This window comes from Drosophila miranda, chromosome XR, assembly GCF_003369915.1.
Source record: "Drosophila miranda strain MSH22 chromosome XR, D.miranda_PacBio2.1, whole genome shotgun sequence".
Lineage (NCBI taxonomy): Eukaryota > Metazoa > Arthropoda > Insecta > Diptera > Drosophilidae > Drosophila > Drosophila miranda.
This window is the reverse complement of record NC_046674.1, coordinates 15,177,599-15,197,788: the sequence shown is the minus strand read 5'-3', so window position 1 is coordinate 15,197,788 and position 20,190 is coordinate 15,177,599. Positions and strand designations below refer to the sequence as shown.

General features: G+C 45.1%; 9 protein-coding genes across 14 annotated transcripts; 4 read left to right on the top strand and 5 right to left on the bottom strand.

Moving 5' to 3' along the window:
• Positions 1–66: 66 nt before the first annotated feature.
• LOC108151792 (bifunctional peptidase and arginyl-hydroxylase JMJD5) lies at positions 67–3,218 on the top strand. The gene is made up of 2 exons (XM_017280640.2): positions 67–516; positions 566–3,218. The coding sequence occupies exons 1-2, from the start codon at positions 250–252 to the stop codon at positions 1,493–1,495; spliced, it is 1,197 nt and encodes a 398-aa protein (XP_017136129.1). The 5' UTR covers positions 67–249; the 3' UTR covers positions 1,496–3,218.
• On the bottom strand, positions 1,702–3,431 carry LOC108151795 (B-cell receptor-associated protein 31). 3 transcript variants are annotated; one of them, XM_017280645.2, is made up of 3 exons: positions 3,326–3,427; positions 2,631–3,218; positions 1,702–2,249 (listed from the first exon to the last, which is right to left on the bottom strand). In XM_017280645.2, exons 2-3 carry the CDS (start codon positions 3,132–3,134, stop codon positions 2,058–2,060), a joined length of 696 nt encoding a protein of 231 aa, XP_017136134.1. In that variant the 5' UTR covers positions 3,135–3,218; positions 3,326–3,427; the 3' UTR covers positions 1,702–2,057. The 3 variants fall into 3 exon arrangements, with proteins under 3 accessions (XP_017136134.1, XP_017136133.1, XP_033242214.1); XM_033386323.1 differs by lacking the exon at positions 1,702–2,249 and adding an exon at positions 2,329–2,394 and having other exon boundaries at positions 3,326–3,431; XM_017280644.2 differs by lacking the exon at positions 3,326–3,427 and having other exon boundaries at positions 2,631–3,299.
• A 428-nt stretch (positions 3,432–3,859) lies between these two features.
• Positions 3,860–4,701, top strand: LOC108151796 (protein DPCD). Its single transcript, XM_017280646.2, has one exon. The coding sequence runs from the start codon at positions 3,991–3,993 to the stop codon at positions 4,657–4,659; it is 669 nt and encodes a 222-aa protein (XP_017136135.1). The 5' UTR covers positions 3,860–3,990; the 3' UTR covers positions 4,660–4,701.
• On the bottom strand, positions 4,673–5,466 carry LOC108151797. The gene is made up of 2 exons (XM_017280647.2): positions 5,383–5,466; positions 4,673–5,318 (listed from the first exon to the last, which is right to left on the bottom strand). Exons 1-2 carry the CDS (start codon positions 5,404–5,406, stop codon positions 4,698–4,700), a joined length of 645 nt encoding a protein of 214 aa, XP_017136136.1. The 5' UTR covers positions 5,407–5,466; the 3' UTR covers positions 4,673–4,697.
• Positions 5,467–6,265: 799 nt separating this feature from the next.
• LOC108153399 (UPF0415 protein C7orf25 homolog) lies at positions 6,266–8,507 on the bottom strand. The gene is made up of 4 exons (XM_017283389.2): positions 8,267–8,507; positions 7,882–8,208; positions 7,278–7,829; positions 6,266–7,212 (listed from the first exon to the last, which is right to left on the bottom strand). The coding sequence occupies exons 1-4, from the start codon at positions 8,414–8,416 to the stop codon at positions 7,135–7,137; spliced, it is 1,107 nt and encodes a 368-aa protein (XP_017138878.1). The 5' UTR covers positions 8,417–8,507; the 3' UTR covers positions 6,266–7,134.
• An 886-nt stretch (positions 8,508–9,393) lies between these two features.
• LOC108153123 lies at positions 9,394–10,289 on the top strand. The gene is made up of 3 exons (XM_017282911.2): positions 9,394–9,547; positions 9,625–9,765; positions 9,826–10,289. The coding sequence occupies exons 1-3, from the start codon at positions 9,490–9,492 to the stop codon at positions 10,104–10,106; spliced, it is 480 nt and encodes a 159-aa protein (XP_017138400.1). The 5' UTR covers positions 9,394–9,489; the 3' UTR covers positions 10,107–10,289.
• LOC108153122 (dimethyladenosine transferase 1, mitochondrial) lies at positions 10,219–11,474 on the bottom strand. The gene is made up of 2 exons (XM_017282910.2): positions 11,387–11,474; positions 10,219–11,322 (listed from the first exon to the last, which is right to left on the bottom strand). Exon 2 carries the CDS (start codon positions 11,320–11,322, stop codon positions 10,309–10,311), a length of 1,014 nt encoding a protein of 337 aa, XP_017138399.1. The 5' UTR covers positions 11,387–11,474; the 3' UTR covers positions 10,219–10,308.
• LOC108153124 (cytochrome c oxidase assembly factor 3, mitochondrial) lies at positions 11,465–11,840 on the bottom strand. The gene has a single exon (XM_017282913.2). It carries the CDS (start codon positions 11,750–11,752, stop codon positions 11,486–11,488), a length of 267 nt encoding a protein of 88 aa, XP_017138402.1. The 5' UTR covers positions 11,753–11,840; the 3' UTR covers positions 11,465–11,485.
• A 329-nt stretch (positions 11,841–12,169) lies between these two features.
• Positions 12,170–20,121, top strand: LOC108152506 (F-box only protein 32). Of its 4 annotated transcripts, none has more exons than XM_017281893.2 (5): positions 12,170–12,289; positions 13,323–13,587; positions 18,714–19,015; positions 19,076–19,257; positions 19,314–20,121. In XM_017281893.2, the coding sequence occupies exons 2-5, from the start codon at positions 13,481–13,483 to the stop codon at positions 19,788–19,790; spliced, it is 1,068 nt and encodes a 355-aa protein (XP_017137382.1). In that variant the 5' UTR covers positions 12,170–12,289; positions 13,323–13,480; the 3' UTR covers positions 19,791–20,121. The 4 variants fall into 4 exon arrangements, with proteins under 4 accessions (XP_017137382.1, XP_017137379.1, XP_017137381.1 ...); XM_017281890.2 differs by lacking the exon at positions 12,170–12,289 and adding an exon at positions 12,401–12,658; XM_017281892.2 differs by lacking the exon at positions 12,170–12,289 and adding an exon at positions 12,401–12,674.
• Positions 20,122–20,190: the final 69 nt, after the last annotated feature.

Below are 20,190 nucleotides of genomic sequence, written 5' to 3'. Positions count from 1 at the left end.
ACCGCAGAAATGTCAAATTATCAGTGCTGTTAAGATTGTTTATTTACTTAAATATTTAGAGTCTAGTTTATAAACCAGTGGTAACCGGCAATAAATCTGTGTTAGTTTGGTGGTTCATTTATATACCGCAAGAGCATATACAGAGCCTTTCTACCTCTTTCTCTCGCTACATGCTTTCACATAATGTTCTTAGGGAATGTAGTGGAATACGACCATTAAGATTGTTAAAATCGAGCACTGTCCAACACTATGGAAGCATCGCTCTTGGAGCTGTTTCCGCGCTTTGTCGACTTAAAAGATCTGCTTCAAAATGAAGTTGAAGCTCGTTATATACTCAAAAAAGCAACGGACTTCTTGGAGAGGATTAAGTCCAAGGGTACCGCTGGCGAGGATGAGGAAATTCGATATCTGATATGTGCCCTGGTGGACAGAAACTGGGAGCGCATACACACCGGCCATTTCAGCAATGTTCCTCTGACGATACGGAAAATCTATGCTATTGCATGTTTCTTTAAGGTGAGACGTGTTTTCGACTTTACTTGTTGACTAATGGCGTCATTTTCAGATATTCTTCCTACTTATGGAAAGCTCAAATCCAAGGCAAAAGGAACAATGCAGTGGCATACTGGACGAAGCCCAGCTGCTCGGCTGCACAGATGACTGGAGCGACCTCAAAGCAGCTCTAATGGAGTACTTGGATAAAGGCCAAGAGGAGCCTACAGAGCCATTGCCCATTTTGCCGGCTGTGCTGAGAGTTTCGAGCCCCTGTGATATACCCCAGCTAGATGCTCCTGGATTGAATGAGTTTAAAACGAAATGTTTCCAGCCGCAGCAGCCCACGCTTCTGCTGAACACCATTAAGCACTGGCCAGCAGTGGACAAGTGGCGGGACTTGAACTACCTCCTCAATGTGGCGGGCAATCGCACAGTTCCCATAGAGATTGGCTCCAACTATGCCAGCGACGAGTGGTCCCAGCAGCTAGTCAAAATACGCGACTTTCTGCGTAGGCAATTTGTTGTTGACCAACGTGGAGACGGACGTCGGGAAATTGAGTATCTTGCCCAGCACGAGCTCTTTGCCCAGATACCAGCCCTGAAAGCCGATATCTGTGTGCCCGATTATTGCACTGTGAGCGGTGCGGAGGAGACGGCAGCAGCTGTGGACATCAAGGCCTGGCTGGGACCAGCCGGAACCATATCACCCATGCACTATGATCCCAAGCACAATTTACTCTGCCAGGTGTTTGGATCGAAGAAGATTATACTGGCAGCCCCCAAAGACACGGATAATCTGTATCCGCACGAAAGCGAATTTCTCGGCAACACATCGCAAATAAATGCCGCGGAGCTAGACTTCAAGACGTATCCCCTGCTGGAGAGGGTGCGCTTCTATAAACTGCTTCTTCAGCCAGGCGACTGCTTGTATATGCCACCCAAATGGTGGCACTATGTGCATGCGGAAACGCCAAGTTTCTCTGTCAGTTTCTGGTGGTAGTTGACCTCACTATGGCATTCTTTTGTATTATCTTATGTTACACATCTGTTTCTTTATCTACTTGTATGGATGAAATGCGATAATCAGATCGCCTTGTCAGTGAATAAACAGGTTGCCCCTGACGTCATTGTATTCGAATGATGTGGACTATCAGCTGGCTGGCGCTGAAATCATGAATCATCAATTCAATCGAACGGGATCAGAAGTACACGTTTTATGGTTGTTCTTTTATTAGCCACGGTTCATGTGATTAGTGTGATTTCCTGTGGCAAAACAAAACTTAAGATATACAAGTTAATGCATCGAGTAGAAAGCAAAAAATTTCAGGCATACAGAACATAAAGAATTCTCAACACGCATCAATAAACCTTTATCAATGGGTGCGGTGTGGTTTATATATATATATGAGAATTAACATTAAAATGTGTGTGCCTTTTCGATTTCTAATCGGTAATAATCTTTTGTTAAATGTGTGTTTTTGCTGTCGCTGTGCCCCACCGCCGTTTATAAGTCTTATCGGTATTAAAGTATTGGGCTCGGGTGCCCCCGCCTTGCCGAGTGCTCAATCATCCTTGCTGCCAGTGGTGGTTCCACCACCGATGGTGATGCGCTTCTCCAGCTTGCTGTACTCTTCGGTAAGGCGGTCGTATTCACGGTTGATGCTCTCGGCCTGCGACTTGACAGCCTCCTTGTCCTTCTTCTCGCGGTTCAATTCGGAAGTCAGCTCCTGGACGCGCTCGCGCAGCTTGTTGAGCTGTAAGACGATTGTTGTCAAGTTGAGTGTTTGTTGTGTGTGTTTTTGTTTGGGTGGGGATTTGTGGGGAATGTCTGGGTGTGGCTAAGGATACTTAGGATACTCTGGCCGTGAGTCCTTGCACACGTCTCCGTAGGCTGGACAACTGTTTAAAGAGTTTACAAGAGTTTATGTACTTTCGAGTCGCTTTTCGAGGCGTGCAGGGCCCAACTTTTGTGTGTGGGAGTACTGTCAGTGGGTAGCATTGCCATTTATTACAGCTGGTAGTAGCCAAAGAAACTCCAAAGTTATAGGTGTTAGGTTTTTTTGTCCAAGCTCTCTAAACATGCCAGACCTGGAGGGGGACGGTGCAAGATGCCGACCAAAAAGTAAACAACTTACCTCATTCAGTGTGGTGTCCTCACCAGCCTCCTTAGCCTTCTCGGTCTTCTTATCCTCCATCAGGGAACGAGCCGCAGCCGTGGCGCTCTGGGCCTGCTTCATCGAGGCCTCGCTCTGGGCCAACAGATTGGCCTGGGCTGACACCAGTGTAACCAAGCGGCGAATGACCAGAACCAGGAAAATCGCAAAGCCAGAGATGTAAAAGTTGCGCTGGGCACGGAATAGGCGCATGCTGTGCTGCATCTCCACGTTCAGGTGCACCTCGCCGGACTGCTCATAATTCGAGTACTTGCGCATCTCACGAATGGCCTCCAGCAAGAACAAGACCAACACACCCATAATTAAGAAGAAGTAGATGTGCGCCTGCTGTGCAAGCAAGGCCAGGAATTTGGACTTGAAGAAGCGATTCCATCTGTAGGGGCTGGCCACGGGCAGCACCAGTAGCAAGACCAATGCAATCTCTGCATAGAGAAAGCCGGCGATCAAAGTCCAGACCAAACTCATTTTTTCTTAATGCAAATTTCTGGACACGACAAAGTTAAACTTTAGAACTGGTCGGTTTCGATGATTTCGATTTTTCGAGTACGTCTGCAAAAAAATTTTCCTTAGATTAGTGTCCAATATGCACGTTCCGCGAGCGTTCTTTGTGTGCGGCTATTTTTAAACGACAGACGGAGTACCGAGCAGGGACTTACTTTAAATAGCAACAAATAAAATATATCGCAGTGATGAAATATGTATTTTTAATGCTGTCACTTCAGCGGCCACGTCAACTCTGCTTTTTGTGTATAAAAATGCCTCTATGTGGGGCAAAAAAGGCTACTTTTAGCGGGATTGTGATTCTGCTCACAAAATCGCCAAATGAAAATTTAAAAATCAAATTCGACCAAATTCATTAATAAATCTGAAAATGATATCTTTATTAATTCAAAGTTTATGCATTCATATATTTCTCTACCTCACACTGCCTTCTTTTCCCATAAGGTCTCCGTGTGGTCTCAAGCCTAGTGGAATACAACCATAGGAAAAAACCCGCCAATTTCAATAAAAAGCCAACAAGTCAATGAGTCACTTATGGCCAAAAATCGACAAGTGTGGCAACCGTGACTGTATTATTATATTAAATTGAGATTTTAATTTAATATTAATAATATGTTTATTTTGTATTATTCACTGGAGAAGCAACCTACATACAATTGTAATGTTTTCGTTGCCAACTTTGACAACTCTGGCCCTTGTGACAGCTGGGTTGCCAGGGGCAAATGTGCTTTTAACTTTGCGCCATCGATCAAATTTACTTGTATCATTATTATTATATTCGTAGTCACAAACAATAGCAACACATCTGCTCACCGCAAAGATGTCTTACCAGAATTGGCTAAACTACTTGACGTCGGCTGAGAAGAACTCGATGATCAGCGGCCGACTGCGCAAGGTGCTCTACAAGTTTCCAGACGGCCAACAAATGGCCGAGGACTACAATTTAGACACCGGCGTCGTGCTGCGTCGAGCCTGGCGCAAGTGCAAGCAACTGATGGGACAGCCCGAGTGGGAAATTGAGTTGGGCGAGGAGCCCCGGCAGATGAATTGGTCTGGCAACACAACCAACGGAGCTGGAGGAGGAGATGCAGCTAACACGCCTGATGACGACTTCATGCTGCGCGAGAGCAACACCGCCCCCCTGCTGACAAAGCGGGTGACCAAGAAGAACATCGAATGGCGCATCCGCAACATGCCCTATCCCCTGAATGTGTACAATGTCAGCGCTAGCCCCGAGCAGCACTCCATTATTGTACGCACTACCAATAAGAAGTACTACAAGGTGATTCCAGTACCTGAATTGGACCGCTGTGGCACTCCACCTGCACAGTCCAACATCTCTGTGCATCATCAGTTCAATACCCTGATCATCACGTACCTGAAACCACCCATTCTCTGCGAGATGGAGGCCCAGGTGCTGCTTCTGCTGAAGGACGTGGAGACTGAGACGGACATGGATGACCTGTTAAAGGGATTGATGGCCAAATAAAAGCTCTAGCATGTAGTAAATTAAAAATTAATACTATTTTAATCACAAAATTTAATCTGTTTCTGAAAACTCTCGGCCATGCCGGCGTAACTGGCCAACGATGGAGCCGAGGAGCTGCTAAACATGCTGTAATCGAACGAGGGCAGCTCTAGGGGTGCCAATGAGGGCATATCCAGATCCTCGCATCGCTCAAGACTGCTCCGACACTGATCTTCAAGTCCGGATCCCTGGGGATCACTCCTGGACAACATGTCCGTTTGGGGCTCACAATCTCCGGTTGAAGATTTTGTTGTTACCGTTGAAGTGAACTTGGCATCGAATTCCTGCACTGTCCTGTCAATAGCCTTTGCCACCGATTGGGCTGAAGACGAGCCGCCGCCGCTGTTTTCCTGCCGCAGAGGCAGCATTGGGCTGGCCTCTTTTAGTGGCACAAAATCCTTGACTTTAGTCAGCCCGTGCTGCGTTTTCCGCATTTCAATCTGCCGCAGTTTCCGTTGAAAGTCGAGGGTCAGGGTGTCAAGCACTTCCTTCGATTTGGGCAGGGCGACTCTCTTATGAGCGTCCTGCATGTAGATTAGCGACGTTTCCAAAGCCTTAGTAGCGTCTTCATAGCGATGATTTCGCATAAAGCGCTCGGAGCGCCGTTCATGGAAATGCGCCTATAAAACGGGTAGTCAAGTCGATTGAGTTTTTGTATAGATTAACATTTCTTTTATCAATTACCAAATTCAGTGGTGCACAATCCATGTTTTCTCTTTTGTTTATGTTTTTTACAGTGTGACCGCGGATTTATCGATAAGGTATACGGTCTCACACTCAGAAATATACCTAAATATACCGTCTCATTTGAAAAATATACCGTAAATATACTGACGAATTCAAGTTCTATTTTACATATTCCTCGTTTTTGATATTCCGTAGAATATTACTAGCTATATAGAACATTTTGCCATGCCCACATAATTTTATACGATTGATGAATCAATTTCCTACTTGATTGGCCTATTCGAAATAATTGTTTCATTCATTTCATTTAATAAACTTAAGTCTTAATAATATACTAATAACTAACATCACTATCGACACTAACGATGTCGCTGGGATTTTTTAACAGCATTTCAGTGTTCGGTTCAAAATTCTCGCAACCGTTGTTCTTCCTTAGACCTTGTCTCACATATAAAAGATTTTAAACATTTATATTCTTAAATCTATTTCTTGTATTTGTTTTTATTAAGTTCACTTCGGAAAAAATTCTTTCACATGATGTATTCGAAACTGGCAATATAAGCAGTACTTGTGCAAATTTTGAAATTTTGTCATATTTTAATTCATTGTTGAAATCTTTTATTTGTCCCAATGTATACCAGAAATGGCCAGGACTTTTGTGTGTTTTTAATAAACTAAAGAACCTCATCATTTTTTAAGAGGACAAATTCACTATCGATTCCCTGCGGATCATTAATAAGTTGAGGAAATCTTTTATACAGGTCATGCAAATTGGCCATTGACTATGTCTTCAGGGTTTAGGAATGAGAGAAGTTTAAAAACCTTCTCGTTAAAAGGCAACCTTTAATTGTATACTCAACTCGATCAAAAATGACTGTGCTCTTTGGAAAAATGCATATTTTTCATTTCTTTCTAATTTTGACACTTCGAGGCATACATTAATGCCCAAATTCATTTTTTGGAACTCTACGAAATTAAAATTGCTGCTTGGATCTAGTAAATTTAAGTGAGTGTTCCTTATATATAAGTCTTTCAAATAACAGCTTAATATTAACTTATAAGTTTCAGGCATATTTTTATATATTATGTGTGTTTCAGCTTTGCTAGACTGAAAAATGATATTAAATCTATTTATTATAGGCAAAATATAGTCTAGAAAGTAGAAATATAATTTAACTGAAACGCTTTTTAAATTTGAGAGAGTGTATTCTGCAGATACATTTTTTTCTTGAGCCGCCTATTTATGTGACTTGTTCTATATATTTTATAAGTAATTATACGTAAGCTCCGGAATTGGTATCGGAGCCGATGACTGCCGCATGCTCTCTTTCTTTTTGATGCTGATTTCTCCGCGAACCATCTCCATTTTGCTCGCCCTTGTCAAGACGAATCACAGCCACTAGTTATGTTATAATACTACCTTACTCCACATAATGACCCATATTATTAGAATTCTAAAATATTTGATACGTTTCCATTTTACCACTACATCCATCTCACTCTCTTCTCACAACAACAGCAACCGTTATAAACTGCATGGTCAGAAGTGTGAGAAAGAAAGAGAATGGAAGGGGTGAGTAGCCACTCTAAATGGTGTCCAGGTAAATATGATCATACTCTATAGCTGATCATGAGTATATAATATATGGGGTAGGTACTTCTAGGTGTTATACACATCCACATCCACCACAAAACTAATATATCCCTAAACTCTACGAGTATCGTATATAAAAATTTAATTTATTTCACTCAAAGTGGTTTTCCGGCTGCCTGTTTACCTTCGGTAAGTGCAACTGAAGCATGTACAAAAACGGGCACGTTCGTTCCCTGGAAATAAAAAGTTTCGTAAATTTATAGACACAAATTAAAAATGCGCAAAAATATATTCTCACCTGCATCTTGGCTGATCGAACAAAAGCCTTATTAGAGGTTACAGTAAAAATTTGCCGGGCCATGCCAAAGCTAAAGATCTTCAGACTTCTCTCATTCACATTGGCAGTAAATCGTATGGTGGAGAACTCTTCGGGTATTTTTTCTACATCGGGATAGACTGTAATTCTTTTTAAGAAATCGGCGGCCCGTTCTCGTTCGCCGGGTCCGCCTACGATCGTCAAGATATTCTGAAAGGCATCGTAGGCTAGTTGGCAGCAGACCAGCCGTTTTCCCTGAAGAATCTTCTCAAGCTGTGGCTTCAGGGGCGATGCTCGTTCCCGTTCGGCCTGTTCGGTGAGCAATGGTTCCTTGAACACCCAATGGGAGTGGCCATTGGTGAGGGCGCTGACATATGCTAGCATGGTGGTGACATCCACATTCAGCTCATTGGACGCGGTTGCATATTGGTCCTCATCACTGTCGGGTGCCTCCAAGGATGCTGTCTGCACGCCCATTTCAAGCAGCTCTTCATGGAGCGAGTCTTCAATTTTGTTCGAAAAGTAAAAAACAATCTGAAATGGAATTTTTTGTATTCCACCATTTGATGATTATGCAATTCTTTACCTTGGGACGTTGGAACATGCAGAAATGCAGCGAACTCGCTTCCAGATAATCCTCCGCCTGATCTATAACACTTCGTGCACCAATGCTGACACACCCCTTGGCTGCATCTTCCACGGATTTGGAATTTCTCGCTATTACTTTGACCCATTTCAGACCATTATTGGCCACAATGTCAACGCGCAAGGGACTGTCTCGAGATTCCAGACGAAATACAGCGTTTATATCGACGACTCCTTGTTGCGTTTGCAGGGTTTTAATGAGAAATTCATAGTAAACAAAGTTGCTGCTGGTTATATGGTGATCCCTCACTGATTGCGTGCTAATCACCTAAACGGAAACGTGTAATTTAGTGGATTGTTCGACGAGGATAGCCGTCATTTCAAACCTTGTTCAAGAATTTAAGCTCCTGCTGTATTTTTCGCTGCACTTTCGAAACTCCGGGCAAGTCCTCGAAGTCAACTAAGGCCTGCTTCAGTTTTTCACCCAATACGACTTTCTTTTGTGCTTCCTCATACAGCTTTTCTTGTTCGTCCATTTCGACTGCAAGGTTGTTGAATGAAAATTTTAATAATAGTACGAAATAATTGTTGTTAACTGCCAGCTGTTGACAGAGGTGTCAGCGATACATTGATGAGTGTCCTATCGATAAGCTCTAACGATAGTTGTCTATGTCGTTTCGGGCACTACATACAAAATCGAATACTTGTTCTCTCTCTTTTTCGTGGGTTTCCCTCTTTTCGCTCTTTCGCTCTAACGTTAGATACTCTTGATTTCTATGGAGGAACATCTGCACAATGAACATTTGAAATAATCTTGAACAGATGACTCAAATATTAGATATTGTTGTACTCGAAATGCCTTAAAAACAGCAGAAAAAGTCATTGCGTATTCGTTACAAAGCTTTTTTTGGAGTAGTTTGAAGTACATATGTACATATGTACATGGAGTACATAGCAGCCCATCACAGAGGTATTGCAACCAGAGTTAGACAAACAAAACAACAAACTGAACATTTAAACATATAAATAGGGTATTTTAAATCAATGGACTTCATTCGTACCTGTAGACGGGTAGCGCCACCTGTCGCCACATTAAGCTATCGGTGATGCACAGTGGGCCAAACGGAATTTTTCCATTCGACTGTTTCTGCTATATCTATGGGCATATATTGCAAACTGTAAGATCATGTCTGTGTATGTGTATACATCAATGTATATATTTTAATGCTCCATCAACATGTTTTTTATCCCCTAATATATAAAAAAAATTAATACCGTGCATAAAATTAATAAATTATAATATCGATATAGTCGGTTTTCATTCGAATGACCTTAAAAACACTTTTGTCAATACAAAATCGGCCGTCTGTCTTCAAGGTATATTAAGCAAAAGGGCGGACTTTACCTTGCATGTGTTGCATTTCTGGCCGTTTTGCCTGTTGTCCATACCCTCTTTTTCCTTGCATTATGTAGCAAACGTGTAGTAACCGTGTAGAGTTTTTTCTACATATAGAAAAAAAAACGCACCATCTCTATTGGGCGTTGCTACTTGTTGTTTTGGAATTTCTGCAAATAAAAAAGCTGTTAAACATCTTAAAAAGAAGAAACAATGCACGCATACCCGACTCTCATTGCACTGCTGCTAGTAGCAGTATTGATTCACGAAGGTCTGTACACTTCTGAATAACATGAGCATAAGCCAAGCCCAGCTCAGAGTTGATCTAATAATGTTGTTTGTTGACAGGTGATGCCATTTGGTGCTACCGCTGCACCTCTGCCACGCCCGGCTGCGCCGAAAAGTTCCACTGGCGTGGAATTGGCTTCCTTGGCGAGCAGTGCCCGGAGCCCAACGATATCTGCGTTAAAGTGACGGAACGCCGCGGCTGTAAGTGGGTCTAAGGCTCGACAGGAGGTTCTTATTTATGTGGCTTTTCTTCGATTTCAGCGAAGGAAACGATAACACGTGACTGCCTAAGTGCCCTCAGCTTCCGAACAGACATTCCCGCCGACAAATACGAAGGCTGCCGTACAGCGGCAAAGGATGTGCGATTGGCCCACTACGTCAACCACACAATCAAGGAGCATGACGTCAAGCGGGACTACTTCCCAGATACAACGTTCTGCTTCTGCTTCCTCGACCATCGCTGCAACGGCGCCAGTGGTCTGCAAAAATCCGCTGCCCTGGGCCTACTAGCCATGGCCATAACGCTACTGTTCGGCCGCTAGTGCCTCGACTGTGCTACGTAGTTGGTACCAAAGTGCCTTACTCCAATCAACGATAGTTCAAGTAGAGCTCGAATCTCGTCTAGCCACATTCTGTCCCCATTTTTTGTACAACTTTTGTATTACTCACATTTTTGTGGTCTTGTGTTTACTCAACTAATTAAATACATTTTACAATATTATAAACAGGCGTGAAATCGTTGTCTCAGGAAGAAGCTGCAGCCGCACCAGAGACGTCCGGATTCTTTGGTCCTCTGTAGTCGTAGGCTTCCACTTCGGGATGTTTTTTTATGTATTCGGCGTAGGCGTCGGCCAGGCGCAAGCACTGGGGTACGGACAGCTCAAAGGAACGCAGCGTATCCCGGACATCGGCTCGCTGGAAGAGCGTTTGTGTGGTCTCTTCGCGGCCATCAGGCGGAAGCAGAGTTCCGTAGCCACGGCGACAGTACTTCTGGCGCATGCTAAAGATGTGACGCACGACGCGTTCCACAAGGGAAAAAGGCAGCTGGGTCTTGGGCTGCTTCAGTGGTATGAGCTTGACCACGCCAACGTCCACTTGTGGCTTGGGAACGAACGCCTTACCCGGTATTATGAACTTCATCACCGGCTCCGTCCAGATTTGGGACATTACCGAGAGCCGACAACGCTGCTCGCTCCCCACTGGGGCGCAGATCCGTTCGGCCACCTCCTTCTGAAAGGTGAGCGTCATGCAGGTGTCGTTGCGGCGAAACGCACCTCGGCGCGCCGCCAAGTCCGCGTACCAATTGATTAGAAGACGCGTGGAGATCGAAAACGGCAGGTTACCGATCAGATGAATGCGCTGCGTCATGTCCGGAATATGCTGTTCGATGTTGAAGCGTAGAATGTCGTCGTAGTAGATGTCCACCTGCATGTCGAGCGGGCTGGCACATTCGCGCAGCAGCTGCAGAGTCTCGCCAAATCGCCGATCCTTCTCAACCAGAATCAGCCGTTGGGGCTGTCGACGTAGTATAGAGCGAGTGATGCCGCCAGGCCCGGGTCCGACCTCCAGCACAATGTCGCGGGGATCAATGCGTCCCGCGGACTTCACGATCTTGTCTGTGAGTCGCTCGTCCATGAGAAAGTTCTGACTGAGCTGCTTCATGGCCTGCAGCTTGTAAAGCTTCACCAGCTCGCGGATAGTGGGCAGCGGGGGCAGCCGCATGCCACTGTTCAACACGCGTGCCGTGACCTGTGACATCTTCAAGAGAACAAAAATTAGTTGGAGACTGATCGCACTGCCTGGCGTGATGTATGCTACTTACATTGTTGTGCAACGATTTTAAGGGTTTATCTGTGTGTGTGTGTGTAAAATGAAACAAAACGCTTAAGACTAAATATTTAACAATAACTGGAGGCGACTTTTAGTTGGTGTTGACCTTCTTGGGCTCCTCAAAGTCGTCCAGGAATTTCTCCTGCTGCACCGAGAATATGGAGTAGCCGTAGATGGCCAATACGGAAAGTCCCAAGGCGCCGGCAGTCAATAAATTGTTGCGGCGCACACGCTTCAGCTTCTTCACGCGGTCCAGGTTCTGCTCCTCGATCAGTTTCATGAACTGCAGCTGCGCCCTATCCAATTTCGGTGCGTTTTCTCCGTACTTGATCTTAGGTTCTTGCTCCGACGCCGACATTATTTACGTTTCAAAGTGAATAAAAAATTCTTTGCACTTTTGCCTGCTAAAAAAATTATGAAATCTGTTAATCAGCTATCGATCAAATATCGTCGGGACCCTCAGAAATATACCGAAATGTACTGTCTTATTTTCAAAATATACCGCAATTATACCGATATAAAAAAAACAAACTTAGCCCACCAAGCCCCCCTTAGTGAGCAACTTGCGCTAAGCCGCAAACAAAAACATTTAAGTGTGTGTAAGATCTTCTTGTAGATCCAATCCTATCCCTCATCTTTTATTACAAAAAAACTCGATATCTTTCACCTGAAGCTCGCTAAAATTCTTCAAGTTTCATAATATTTGTGTGTGTTTAATACACACTTAATACTTTAATCCTAGTCGACAATGGGTTAATGGGGCTAATCGTACTGAGTCCACAATCCGAAATCATAATATTCTTCGATTGATCTAAAGTTAATAATCTTATGTACAGTTTGAGATTTATGTTACATTTAAAATAGATGAAGGAGAACAGTCCAAGCTGACAACAAGGTAACAATGATACCCTTGCTTTCCAGCAACGCACTCTGACGATTTTCTTCACCGCGCAGCCGTTACAACTACATCGAGAGCTAGCTGCTATTAAGTTTTCCTCCTGTTTCGTGCAACGAGCTGCTTGCCAGTTCACTTTTGTTGGTGACTCGAGTGCAACGCGAAACGTGCTGAGTTGTTCGAAACAATTTGTGGGGCAGGCAGCAGACGCGTTCCAGGCCTTGTCATATCTGTTGTGTAGAGTGCTATTATTTTACAAATAGCAAGCCAGTGGGGGCTGGGCTCCATCACTGCTGCAGAGGCCTAGGCAATCTCAGATTGAGAGCAAACCAAACCAAAGCAATTAAGCGCTATTAGCAGCAGTCGGAGGTAATTGCGCCTCAAAGTGCGTACTTCTTCTTTTTACCCCAACTAAAAGTATGTGTTCCATATTGTGATGTGCGCTTGAACTCGTGTATAGAAAAGGCTGCTAGGATGTTGGCAAGCCGTGAAGATGGATTTTCAAATGCGGAAATGAAAGTAAAATGTGGTTGCGTGTTTTGAAACTACTCTGAAAATCTCATACCATACCCAATAACAACAAAGCAAAGGCAAAACAAACGCGTAATTGCAGAAATCAGCTGTGTACCCACGGACAGAGACAGAGATAGCAACAGCAAAACACTCCACTTCAGCGCCCAACAGCCCCACTCTCGCCCCCCTCCTCACCTACAATGACAAGACCCAACAGCTGGTCGCGTTCTCTCGCCTGCTCTCTGGTTCTCTTTGCCTTTATTTGGTTTGCTTTTTTCCCGTTTGTTTTGTTTTGATTTTTTTTTATGTTACACGCTTGGTGTGCGAGGCTGGAAGGGGTAACTTTTTTGATACCTTTGATAGCTTTATATACCCTTAATGGGGTAACTTTTGTCTAGAAGTTGGAAAATTAATATAACAATATTTTTCAATATTCCCGGGTACCAATTTTCCTATTTATAAAATTTTGTGGCGGTGATTTATTTTTTTAATCTTTAAATTGTGAAATTCCACTTTGCAGCAAACTAAAACGCGTGTTTCGTTAACCGCCGTCCGCTTAAACGTTAGGAATACAAAACAAATCTACACACAGGCGCGAAAGGCAATAAAGCAGCTATAGCTTTTCCAGTCCAATAAATCAAATCAACAAAGAAACCGATTCCCAGCGAACCCGCAGAGATGGCGTTCATTTCGAAAGACTTCCGATCACCCGGAGAGGCCTGGGTGAAGACCGACGTAGGCTGGGAGCGCCTAAAGGTGCTTGAGTGCGGAGGCAAACGTAAGAGGTAAGTCCATCCAGATTTAGACAATAGATTTGGGGGGACTGATGACATTCCACTTATGAAACAGACGCGGCACAATCGACTATTTGCATTTGTAAACGTTTCATTATTATAGCTTGATAATGGGGCAATACCTTATCTTGTATCATTTCACTGTAAATAAATAAGTGTGAGAATTAATGACTTTTATGGGAATGCAGAAATCCGTAAAGTACAAGGCCACAGAAGCACAAATACAGTCCTTGACTAACTATCACTTTGGGTGGGCTTTCACAGCGCATACACGTAAACGAGGACTTTTAAATGGGGTCCTAGCAATGCCCTACTTCTAGAACATCGATGTATATATCTTATCGGTGAAAATTGCCAATGCCTTCCTTCGGATAAAGTACTACCTTGAACCAATTGTGGCTCAAGGTCTAAACAATACAACCGTCAACGTAAGTCCGTATGTACATACGTATGTAGGTCTAGTAATGTTTTTGAAGTCTTTCCGCATTCCCTTCCAACCTAATTTCTCTGTATGCTAGCTATGATTTTCATACATAGTATGTATATCCATCGCATTGTACTGTACCGCGCAAATTGTGCAAGCTTGCGTCGTGTAGGGGCCTAAAAGAAAGATTACCAGTCGAATGTATCGAATTTGTAGCATTGTTCGAGCTATTCAATACCGAAATATTTAAATCATTCGGTTTAATAGACCCGTGCGCATTGATTGGGTCCACTGCCCAGTCGCGCCATTGGAAACAGTTGCCCAAAGCAAAGCCACGGATAATTATTGCGGCCCAAAACAACGCAAACCACTTCCCCCTTAGCTATTGTAGACATCAAAAAGTTGTGTTTTCTGTTGGTAAATGCCCATGAAAATTGAGAAACTTCGAGCTATGTCTCTCTATCGTTTATACCTATGATACGAGTAGTGGATCTACTCTCTACTCTTTAGCCCCTTCAGTGCATACTCGCAGCCAGATGACTGTGAAAGCCACCAAAGTCCGGCTACTAGATGCAGCTGATATCTCCAGCGAGGCCTGGAAGGTGCTTTGGAAGGTACGTATAGTATCTTTGGCACCGTTGATCGATTGCTCATTTGATTGATTGCCATTGTTTGCTCCGTAGGCAATGGGAAATTGCAAGTGGGGCAAAAAGTTTTGCCAACATTACAATATAATTCAGTAGATGTGTAGAGTGGAAAGAGCTGGGTAGAAGTACATCCTGCTGGGTTGTTCAATATTTTCTCCTAATGCGTAATTTTTTTTCTTATTTTAAAAACCCATTACTTATTCGCTCAACGATGAATCGATTAGAGGGGTGGTAAAAGTATAAGTATAAGTAGAAGTAGAAGGGGAGGCGGAAAGAGCGAGGCGGAACCTTGAGCTTTCGGGTGCACACCCTCTCTCGCTTTAGCCTAAACTTGACCGACTTTCACGCCTACCTACCGTTCGGGGATTGGAGTTTCCAAGGCTGGATGAAGTCCTGCGTCGTTGTAAGTATACATACATACATATATGTACACATATGATATGTAGTACCTACATATACTCGCATACAGCTGCAATGTAAGTCTGCATCCATGTTTTTCACCTTTGTTCTGTTTCTAATTTTGGAAGTCATTCGAGTTTCTTGAAAATATGTATACAGTATATGACCGAAAAGATCTTGAGTCGCGGTGTTTCCGCATTTTTCCCCGCTTTTCCCCACTTTTCCCCATTTACGAGCACACACAGTGGTGAGTGCCAAAAATAGTTTCACCCATCTCCGCCTCCCTTTGGGTTCGATGCGTTCTTTATGACTTGTCAAAAATCCACTCCAATCTCTGACATTTTCCGCATGTGCTTGTGTTCCAAGGGGGGTTTCTGGTTCTGGTTCTGCTTCTGCTTCTGCTTGGGGTTCTGTCTTATTTTCTCACGTCCGTCCGGACGCTTATCTCAACGGACAGTGGGGCACAGAGGCAACATTCGGGAGAGAGGTCAAATCCAATTTGGGTTTCATAACGCTCTAATCAGCGCGTGCTCTTTCTACGTGGATGCTTGGGTACGAGGCTGGTGCGCAACAGGCCGCTGGCCTCGGATTTGGAACGCATTGCGTCCGTGCTGGACCCCGTTTGCTCATCGATATTGGATTGCCTGGTGGCATGTGGGAAGTGGAGCATGGCTCTCACGTAAGACGGAAGGCGAGTGCGTTTTCTCCAAGCCTTAGACCATTCCCATTCATTATATTGCTTAGGGAAAGATATCTCAACTTTCGTGAGCGTTTCATAACCGTGTTAAGCACTCGTCTCGGGCATTACTCAACGCCTTTCTTTCTTTCTTTCTTTCTGGCCAATTAAAAATGCAATGCTCAATGCCCGGCACTGAGCTGAACCCATTAGATAATGCCTGAAAATATAATAATTAGAAATTCCAAATTGCCTGTAAAAGCAAATCCAAAGTGCATTCGCGGACGTGCCGTCGATTCGGACCCACTTTCACTCCACTCTTCGTTGAACATCACGCGGACAGATCATCGGATCGGATCGGAGCGCATTTCGATCGATTTTCTTTAGTTTTTTTTGTTGTTTTCTGTTAGTTTTTTTCTACTTTTTCAAGACTCGTGAGGGTGACCAGATCGACTTTAGGCATCACTGGCTATTGGTCTTAAGTATATATACACCTCAGAGTATATATGTATGGCTATACGTAGATGCATAGATGATCGATGGACTTGAACTTGGGACAAGGAAGTAGACTGTATGTCCATTCTTATATTGACCATAATGGGTATACCACAATACTTTGGGGCCCAAACTTTAGACAGGGGAAACCACATCTAAATCTCCATTGAGAGTTCCACAGAATGATCTAAGTTTGCAACGAAAAGTTTCCGTTCTATTCCCAATGCCTCGCTATGCATCTCTCTGTGTTCCGTGATCTGTGATCTCTCCGAATTCTTCTAAATTTAGACAAAAGTTGAGGCGCTCTGAGGGTTCCTCCTTCTCTGGCTGTTGTTCGGCTCCATTCCCAATTATTTATGTCGAAAAAGGTCACAAACTTAAAAATAGAGACAAAAGCGATTTGCCTGTCAGGGCCCTGCTTCTGCTGCTTCTGCAGCTTCTGCAGCTGCTGCTGCTGCGCTTTTGCTGCACTTATTTTCATTTGTTTAATTCGCTTGGAGAAAGGTAAACGAACGCTTGATTGTGACGTCGTTGAGTGATTTATACGAATCACGTGGTCGACGGCCCGGCGAAGCCGTCGTGGCACGGTCTGTTGCCTTGGGACTGTGGTGTGTGCCCCGTGGGCTGGTCCGGAGGCAGAAACAGCGGCAGCGGCAGGGGCAGATGTCGAGGTAGAGTTGGAGTCACTCGCTGGCTGCACAGCCCAGCAATTTCATTGTCTCGGTAGCATACGAATCCACAGATAATTGCGCGTTTATCTAAACACAGCGACTGCGAGTGCTACTGCCAGTCCCGAACGAAACAAAAAATAATCAAAAATCGCACACGGCTCCCGTTTCTTTGTTTACGAATCACCTTCCATGTGAGTATTTTTGGTGTATCTCCTGGATAGGCGCAAGTTGATCAGACAATCAATGGGGGAATTAAAACCCGAATTGGTTCGAATATTATCTTCGAAGAGACAAAGAGACGCGCATGAATGTAACCCTTTAAAGAAAATCACAGACATCTCGCTCCCGAATCGTAATGATGCGATATTGAAAATCGAAAAAACTGCAACACATGAGCAAGTCCAAAACATACATTTGTATGTGTGTGTGTACATATGTATGTACATTTCTAGGACATATTCATACTCACTCGTATGTGAGTGATGTGGCCAATAAAAGCGTTGACCTACTTCCTACCCCAGGTCCAGGCCAGCCAGCACTCGACTCCCTCGGCGTGGGCCAAAAGCTTTCGCCAGTTTCGTTCTACTTTCGTCTTTTCTTTGACTGTTGTCCTACCCCCTTTTGCACTTTTCCACTTTCCCACTTTCCCACTTCCCACTTTTTCCCACACTTTGCGCATCTTCGCGTGGCTATGCTTCGCATTGTGCCCAGGGGACTTGGAGTGGATTACAACTGATTACCAACTGACTACTAATTCCAGCTGCTGTCCACAGCTGATGCAGAATATAATTTACTCTCAACAAGGACATATGTACATATCGCTAGACCTGAGCTGTGGATCGATGTGCCTTGACCATTTATGGTGCCACTGTCCGACGAGGACGTGTCGTGGCCTGTCATGTCCTGTCCTTGGGAGCCACAAAATTGTTTTTGATTTCCCTCCAAACTGGGTCAGAGTTCGTGATGGTGTGAGTGCGCCTGCCTCTGACCGTCTGTTCAACGGTCCTCCCACAGCTGCACTTTGTCTAATTGAAGCTCTGAAGGCGCCCTCTCCCCTTCCCCCTCCCCCGTCCCCCGATAATTGCCTGGCAATTACATTCGTTCTTATCACATCACATGTTTTTTGGCACTACTTTCAAATGTCACCAAATGGTTGAATTTCAAGGCCGTTCAGTACTGAACCCATTCGAAATGTTTTTTTGGGGTGAATCGATTTCGGAATGGCTGCGGACACCCACAATAAAGTTCATTCAATGCTATATCCACAGAATGGAACCTTAGGGCTCCTACTGTACCCAAAACAAAGTTATATTTAGTTACAGAAATCTTAAGAGATTAATTTTCAACGTTAGATTGTTAGAGAATGGTGTGGCCGCCGGAATCTCTTTCATTTCCTCCTATATGTAATATAATTATCTCCCAAATCGAATGTACATACAGTCCACGCAAATTAAGCGACCCAGCACTAGTAAAGTTCGTTAAAAACTTGACACACGGCTGGGCTTCCTCTTGCCGAATCGCTGTGCACATTTAAAAACCGGGCCGGCTAAGTGATTCGAAACATCGAATCGAACACAGATGCTGGGAAACATCGCCTGTTTCCGCCTCTTGAAAAGCGGTTCACAAGCGCCTAACACCTGTAAACCGCCAAAAAAACAACACCAAATCCAAGTCTGCGACGGCAACTGGCCAAACGGGTTATCATCGGACAGAGACATGGGGACAGGGACATGGGCATGGAGATGGAAATGGAGACACTTCCGAAATGTTGCATTGACAATGAACAATGGATTATCTTGTTGCAGGCACAACTCGGAGGGGAGCAGCTACCAGGTGGTGGCCAGCGACAGCCAGGAGGTGGAGGAGGAGGGTGCCAGCATGCCACCCCACTACCACATCACGATCCGTTGCACCCGGGAGATCGCCGGCTTCAACGGACTGAGCGAGGCGGTGAAGCGCCTCGACTTCCAGCGATCGGTGCGCGATCGGAAACGTTTCCACTACATCTGCGCGTTCCTGCTGCTGGTCTCCAACAAGGGCATCGCCAGTCTGCCGGGCAGTGCGCAGCGGCAGCTGCTCCAGATGGTCGAGGAGGTGGCCTCGCATGGTGAGCACTAAACGGACTATCCGTGAGATCCTTCTCAATCGTCTCTCTTTTCTTCCGCAGTCAACGATAGTCAGCAGCATCCGAATGTGCTGCGTGGGCTAGCGCTGCAGCTTGAGCAGATCGTCAACCAGGAGAACCAGAAGTGCTGGGGAAAGCCGCTCGGCAGCACCTACCTCTGGAAGGAGCACATGGCCACGATCAAGCGCATCCAGCGCGTGGCCAGCCAGATCGAGATTCGAGAGGTGACGCAACGGTTTTCTCATGCAAACTCTGTTTGTTAAACTTGTAATCTTTGCAGCCCGATCCAAAGGTCAAGCCCAAGCTGCACGAGCTGCCGGAGGAGTGCGTGCGGGAGATCATTCTGTGCATTGCCGATCATCGCGACCTGGAGTCGGCCGCCAAGGCCTGGGACACCATGGCCAAGCTGGTGTCGGAGCAGCGCATCTGGCGCGAGCTGACGCGCTTCCACTTCAACCAGCGCCAGATCAACACCATCCTGGACCTGGACAAGTTCAAGCAGATGGGCGAGATGAAAGACTGGAAGCAGATCTACCACCAGCTGCGACGTACCTACGGCGTCAACGACGACTACCAGTTCGCCGAGGTGCTGGCCCTGTGCCGCTCCTGCTGCTGTCTGTTTTGGCCCTCCGACGGACATCCCTGCATTGTCGACCAGAGCCCCGACTACAAGCAGCGCCTGGAGGAGGCTGGCGGTCAGCAGGCGCTGTCCCAGCCCGTGCCTCCGGCCCAGTTCTTAAGTTATTTCTCATTGTAAGCGGCATTGCAAGGGGGTGCGGTGCAGTATCGGGTGCGGTGGAACACTGACCAAGGGAGAGAGAGTAAGAGATAGCTTGAGATATTTTTTTTATGGAGGGGCCGACCGTACCGTGGGCGTTGTTGGCTGCGTATGAAAGTTTTTATGTGCGTGTTAAAGTTTTAACCCTGGAAAGAGAAGGATCAGTAGGAGGAGAAGGAGGTGGAGGAGGAGGAGGCGGAAGAAAGCAAAGTGATACAGAAATCCCCTAATCTATAACTACTTGTGGTAAACGAGTATCCCCAGCTTCGTTTCGAGTGTCGGCTTGTTCAGTTCTTACAAAAAAAAAAAAGAGAGACACACGCGAATCTCCCCTTCAGTCATTTTTGTGGAGAGAGTCCCCGTGTGATCTGATCAGTGT

Bases quoted from the DNA above. Each gene is read 5' to 3' on its own strand.
- LOC108151792 (XM_017280640.2), top strand. From the start codon at position 250: ATGGAAGCATCGCTCTTGGAGCTGTTTCCGCGCTTTGTCGACTTAAAA. The intron at 517-565 runs GTGAGACGTGTT...CGTCATTTTCAG, and splicing joins CTATTGCATGTTTCTTTAAG to ATATTCTTCCTACTTATGGA.
- LOC108151795 (XM_017280645.2), bottom strand. From the start codon at position 3,134: ATGAGTTTGGTCTGGACTTTGATCGCCGGCTTTCTCTATGCAGAGATT. The intron at 2,250-2,630 runs GTAAGTTGTTTA...ATCGTCTTACAG, and splicing joins AGGACACCACACTGAATGAG to CTCAACAAGCTGCGCGAGCG.
- LOC108151796 (XM_017280646.2), top strand. From the start codon at position 3,991: ATGTCTTACCAGAATTGGCTAAACTACTTGACGTCGGCTGAGAAGAAC.
- LOC108151797 (XM_017280647.2), bottom strand. From the start codon at position 5,406: ATGGATTGTGCACCACTGAATTTG. The intron at 5,319-5,382 runs GTAATTGATAAA...CCCGTTTTATAG, and splicing joins ATTGTGCACCACTGAATTTG to GCGCATTTCCATGAACGGCG.
- LOC108153399 (XM_017283389.2), bottom strand. From the start codon at position 8,416: ATGGACGAACAAGAAAAGCTGTATGAGGAAGCACAAAAGAAAGTCGTA. The intron at 8,209-8,266 runs GTTTGAAATGAC...GTTTCCGTTTAG, and splicing joins AGCTTAAATTCTTGAACAAG to GTGATTAGCACGCAATCAGT. The intron at 7,213-7,277 runs GTGAGAATATAT...TTTTATTTCCAG, and splicing joins TTCGATCAGCCAAGATGCAG to GGAACGAACGTGCCCGTTTT.
- LOC108153123 (XM_017282911.2), top strand. From the start codon at position 9,490: ATGCACGCATACCCGACTCTCATTGCACTGCTGCTAGTAGCAGTATTG. The intron at 9,548-9,624 runs GTCTGTACACTT...GTTTGTTGACAG, and splicing joins AGCAGTATTGATTCACGAAG to GTGATGCCATTTGGTGCTAC. The intron at 9,766-9,825 runs GTAAGTGGGTCT...CTTCGATTTCAG, and splicing joins AGTGACGGAACGCCGCGGCT to CGAAGGAAACGATAACACGT.
- LOC108153122 (XM_017282910.2), bottom strand. From the start codon at position 11,322: ATGTCACAGGTCACGGCACGCGTGTTGAACAGTGGCATGCGGCTGCCC.
- LOC108153124 (XM_017282913.2), bottom strand. From the start codon at position 11,752: ATGTCGGCGTCGGAGCAAGAACCTAAGATCAAGTACGGAGAAAACGCA.
- LOC108152506 (XM_017281893.2), top strand. From the start codon at position 13,481: ATGGCGTTCATTTCGAAAGACTTCCGATCACCCGGAGAGGCCTGGGTG. The intron at 13,588-18,713 runs GTAAGTCCATCC...ATCTTGTTGCAG, and splicing joins TGCGGAGGCAAACGTAAGAG to GCACAACTCGGAGGGGAGCA. The intron at 19,258-19,313 runs GTGACGCAACGG...TAATCTTTGCAG, and splicing joins GCCAGATCGAGATTCGAGAG to CCCGATCCAAAGGTCAAGCC.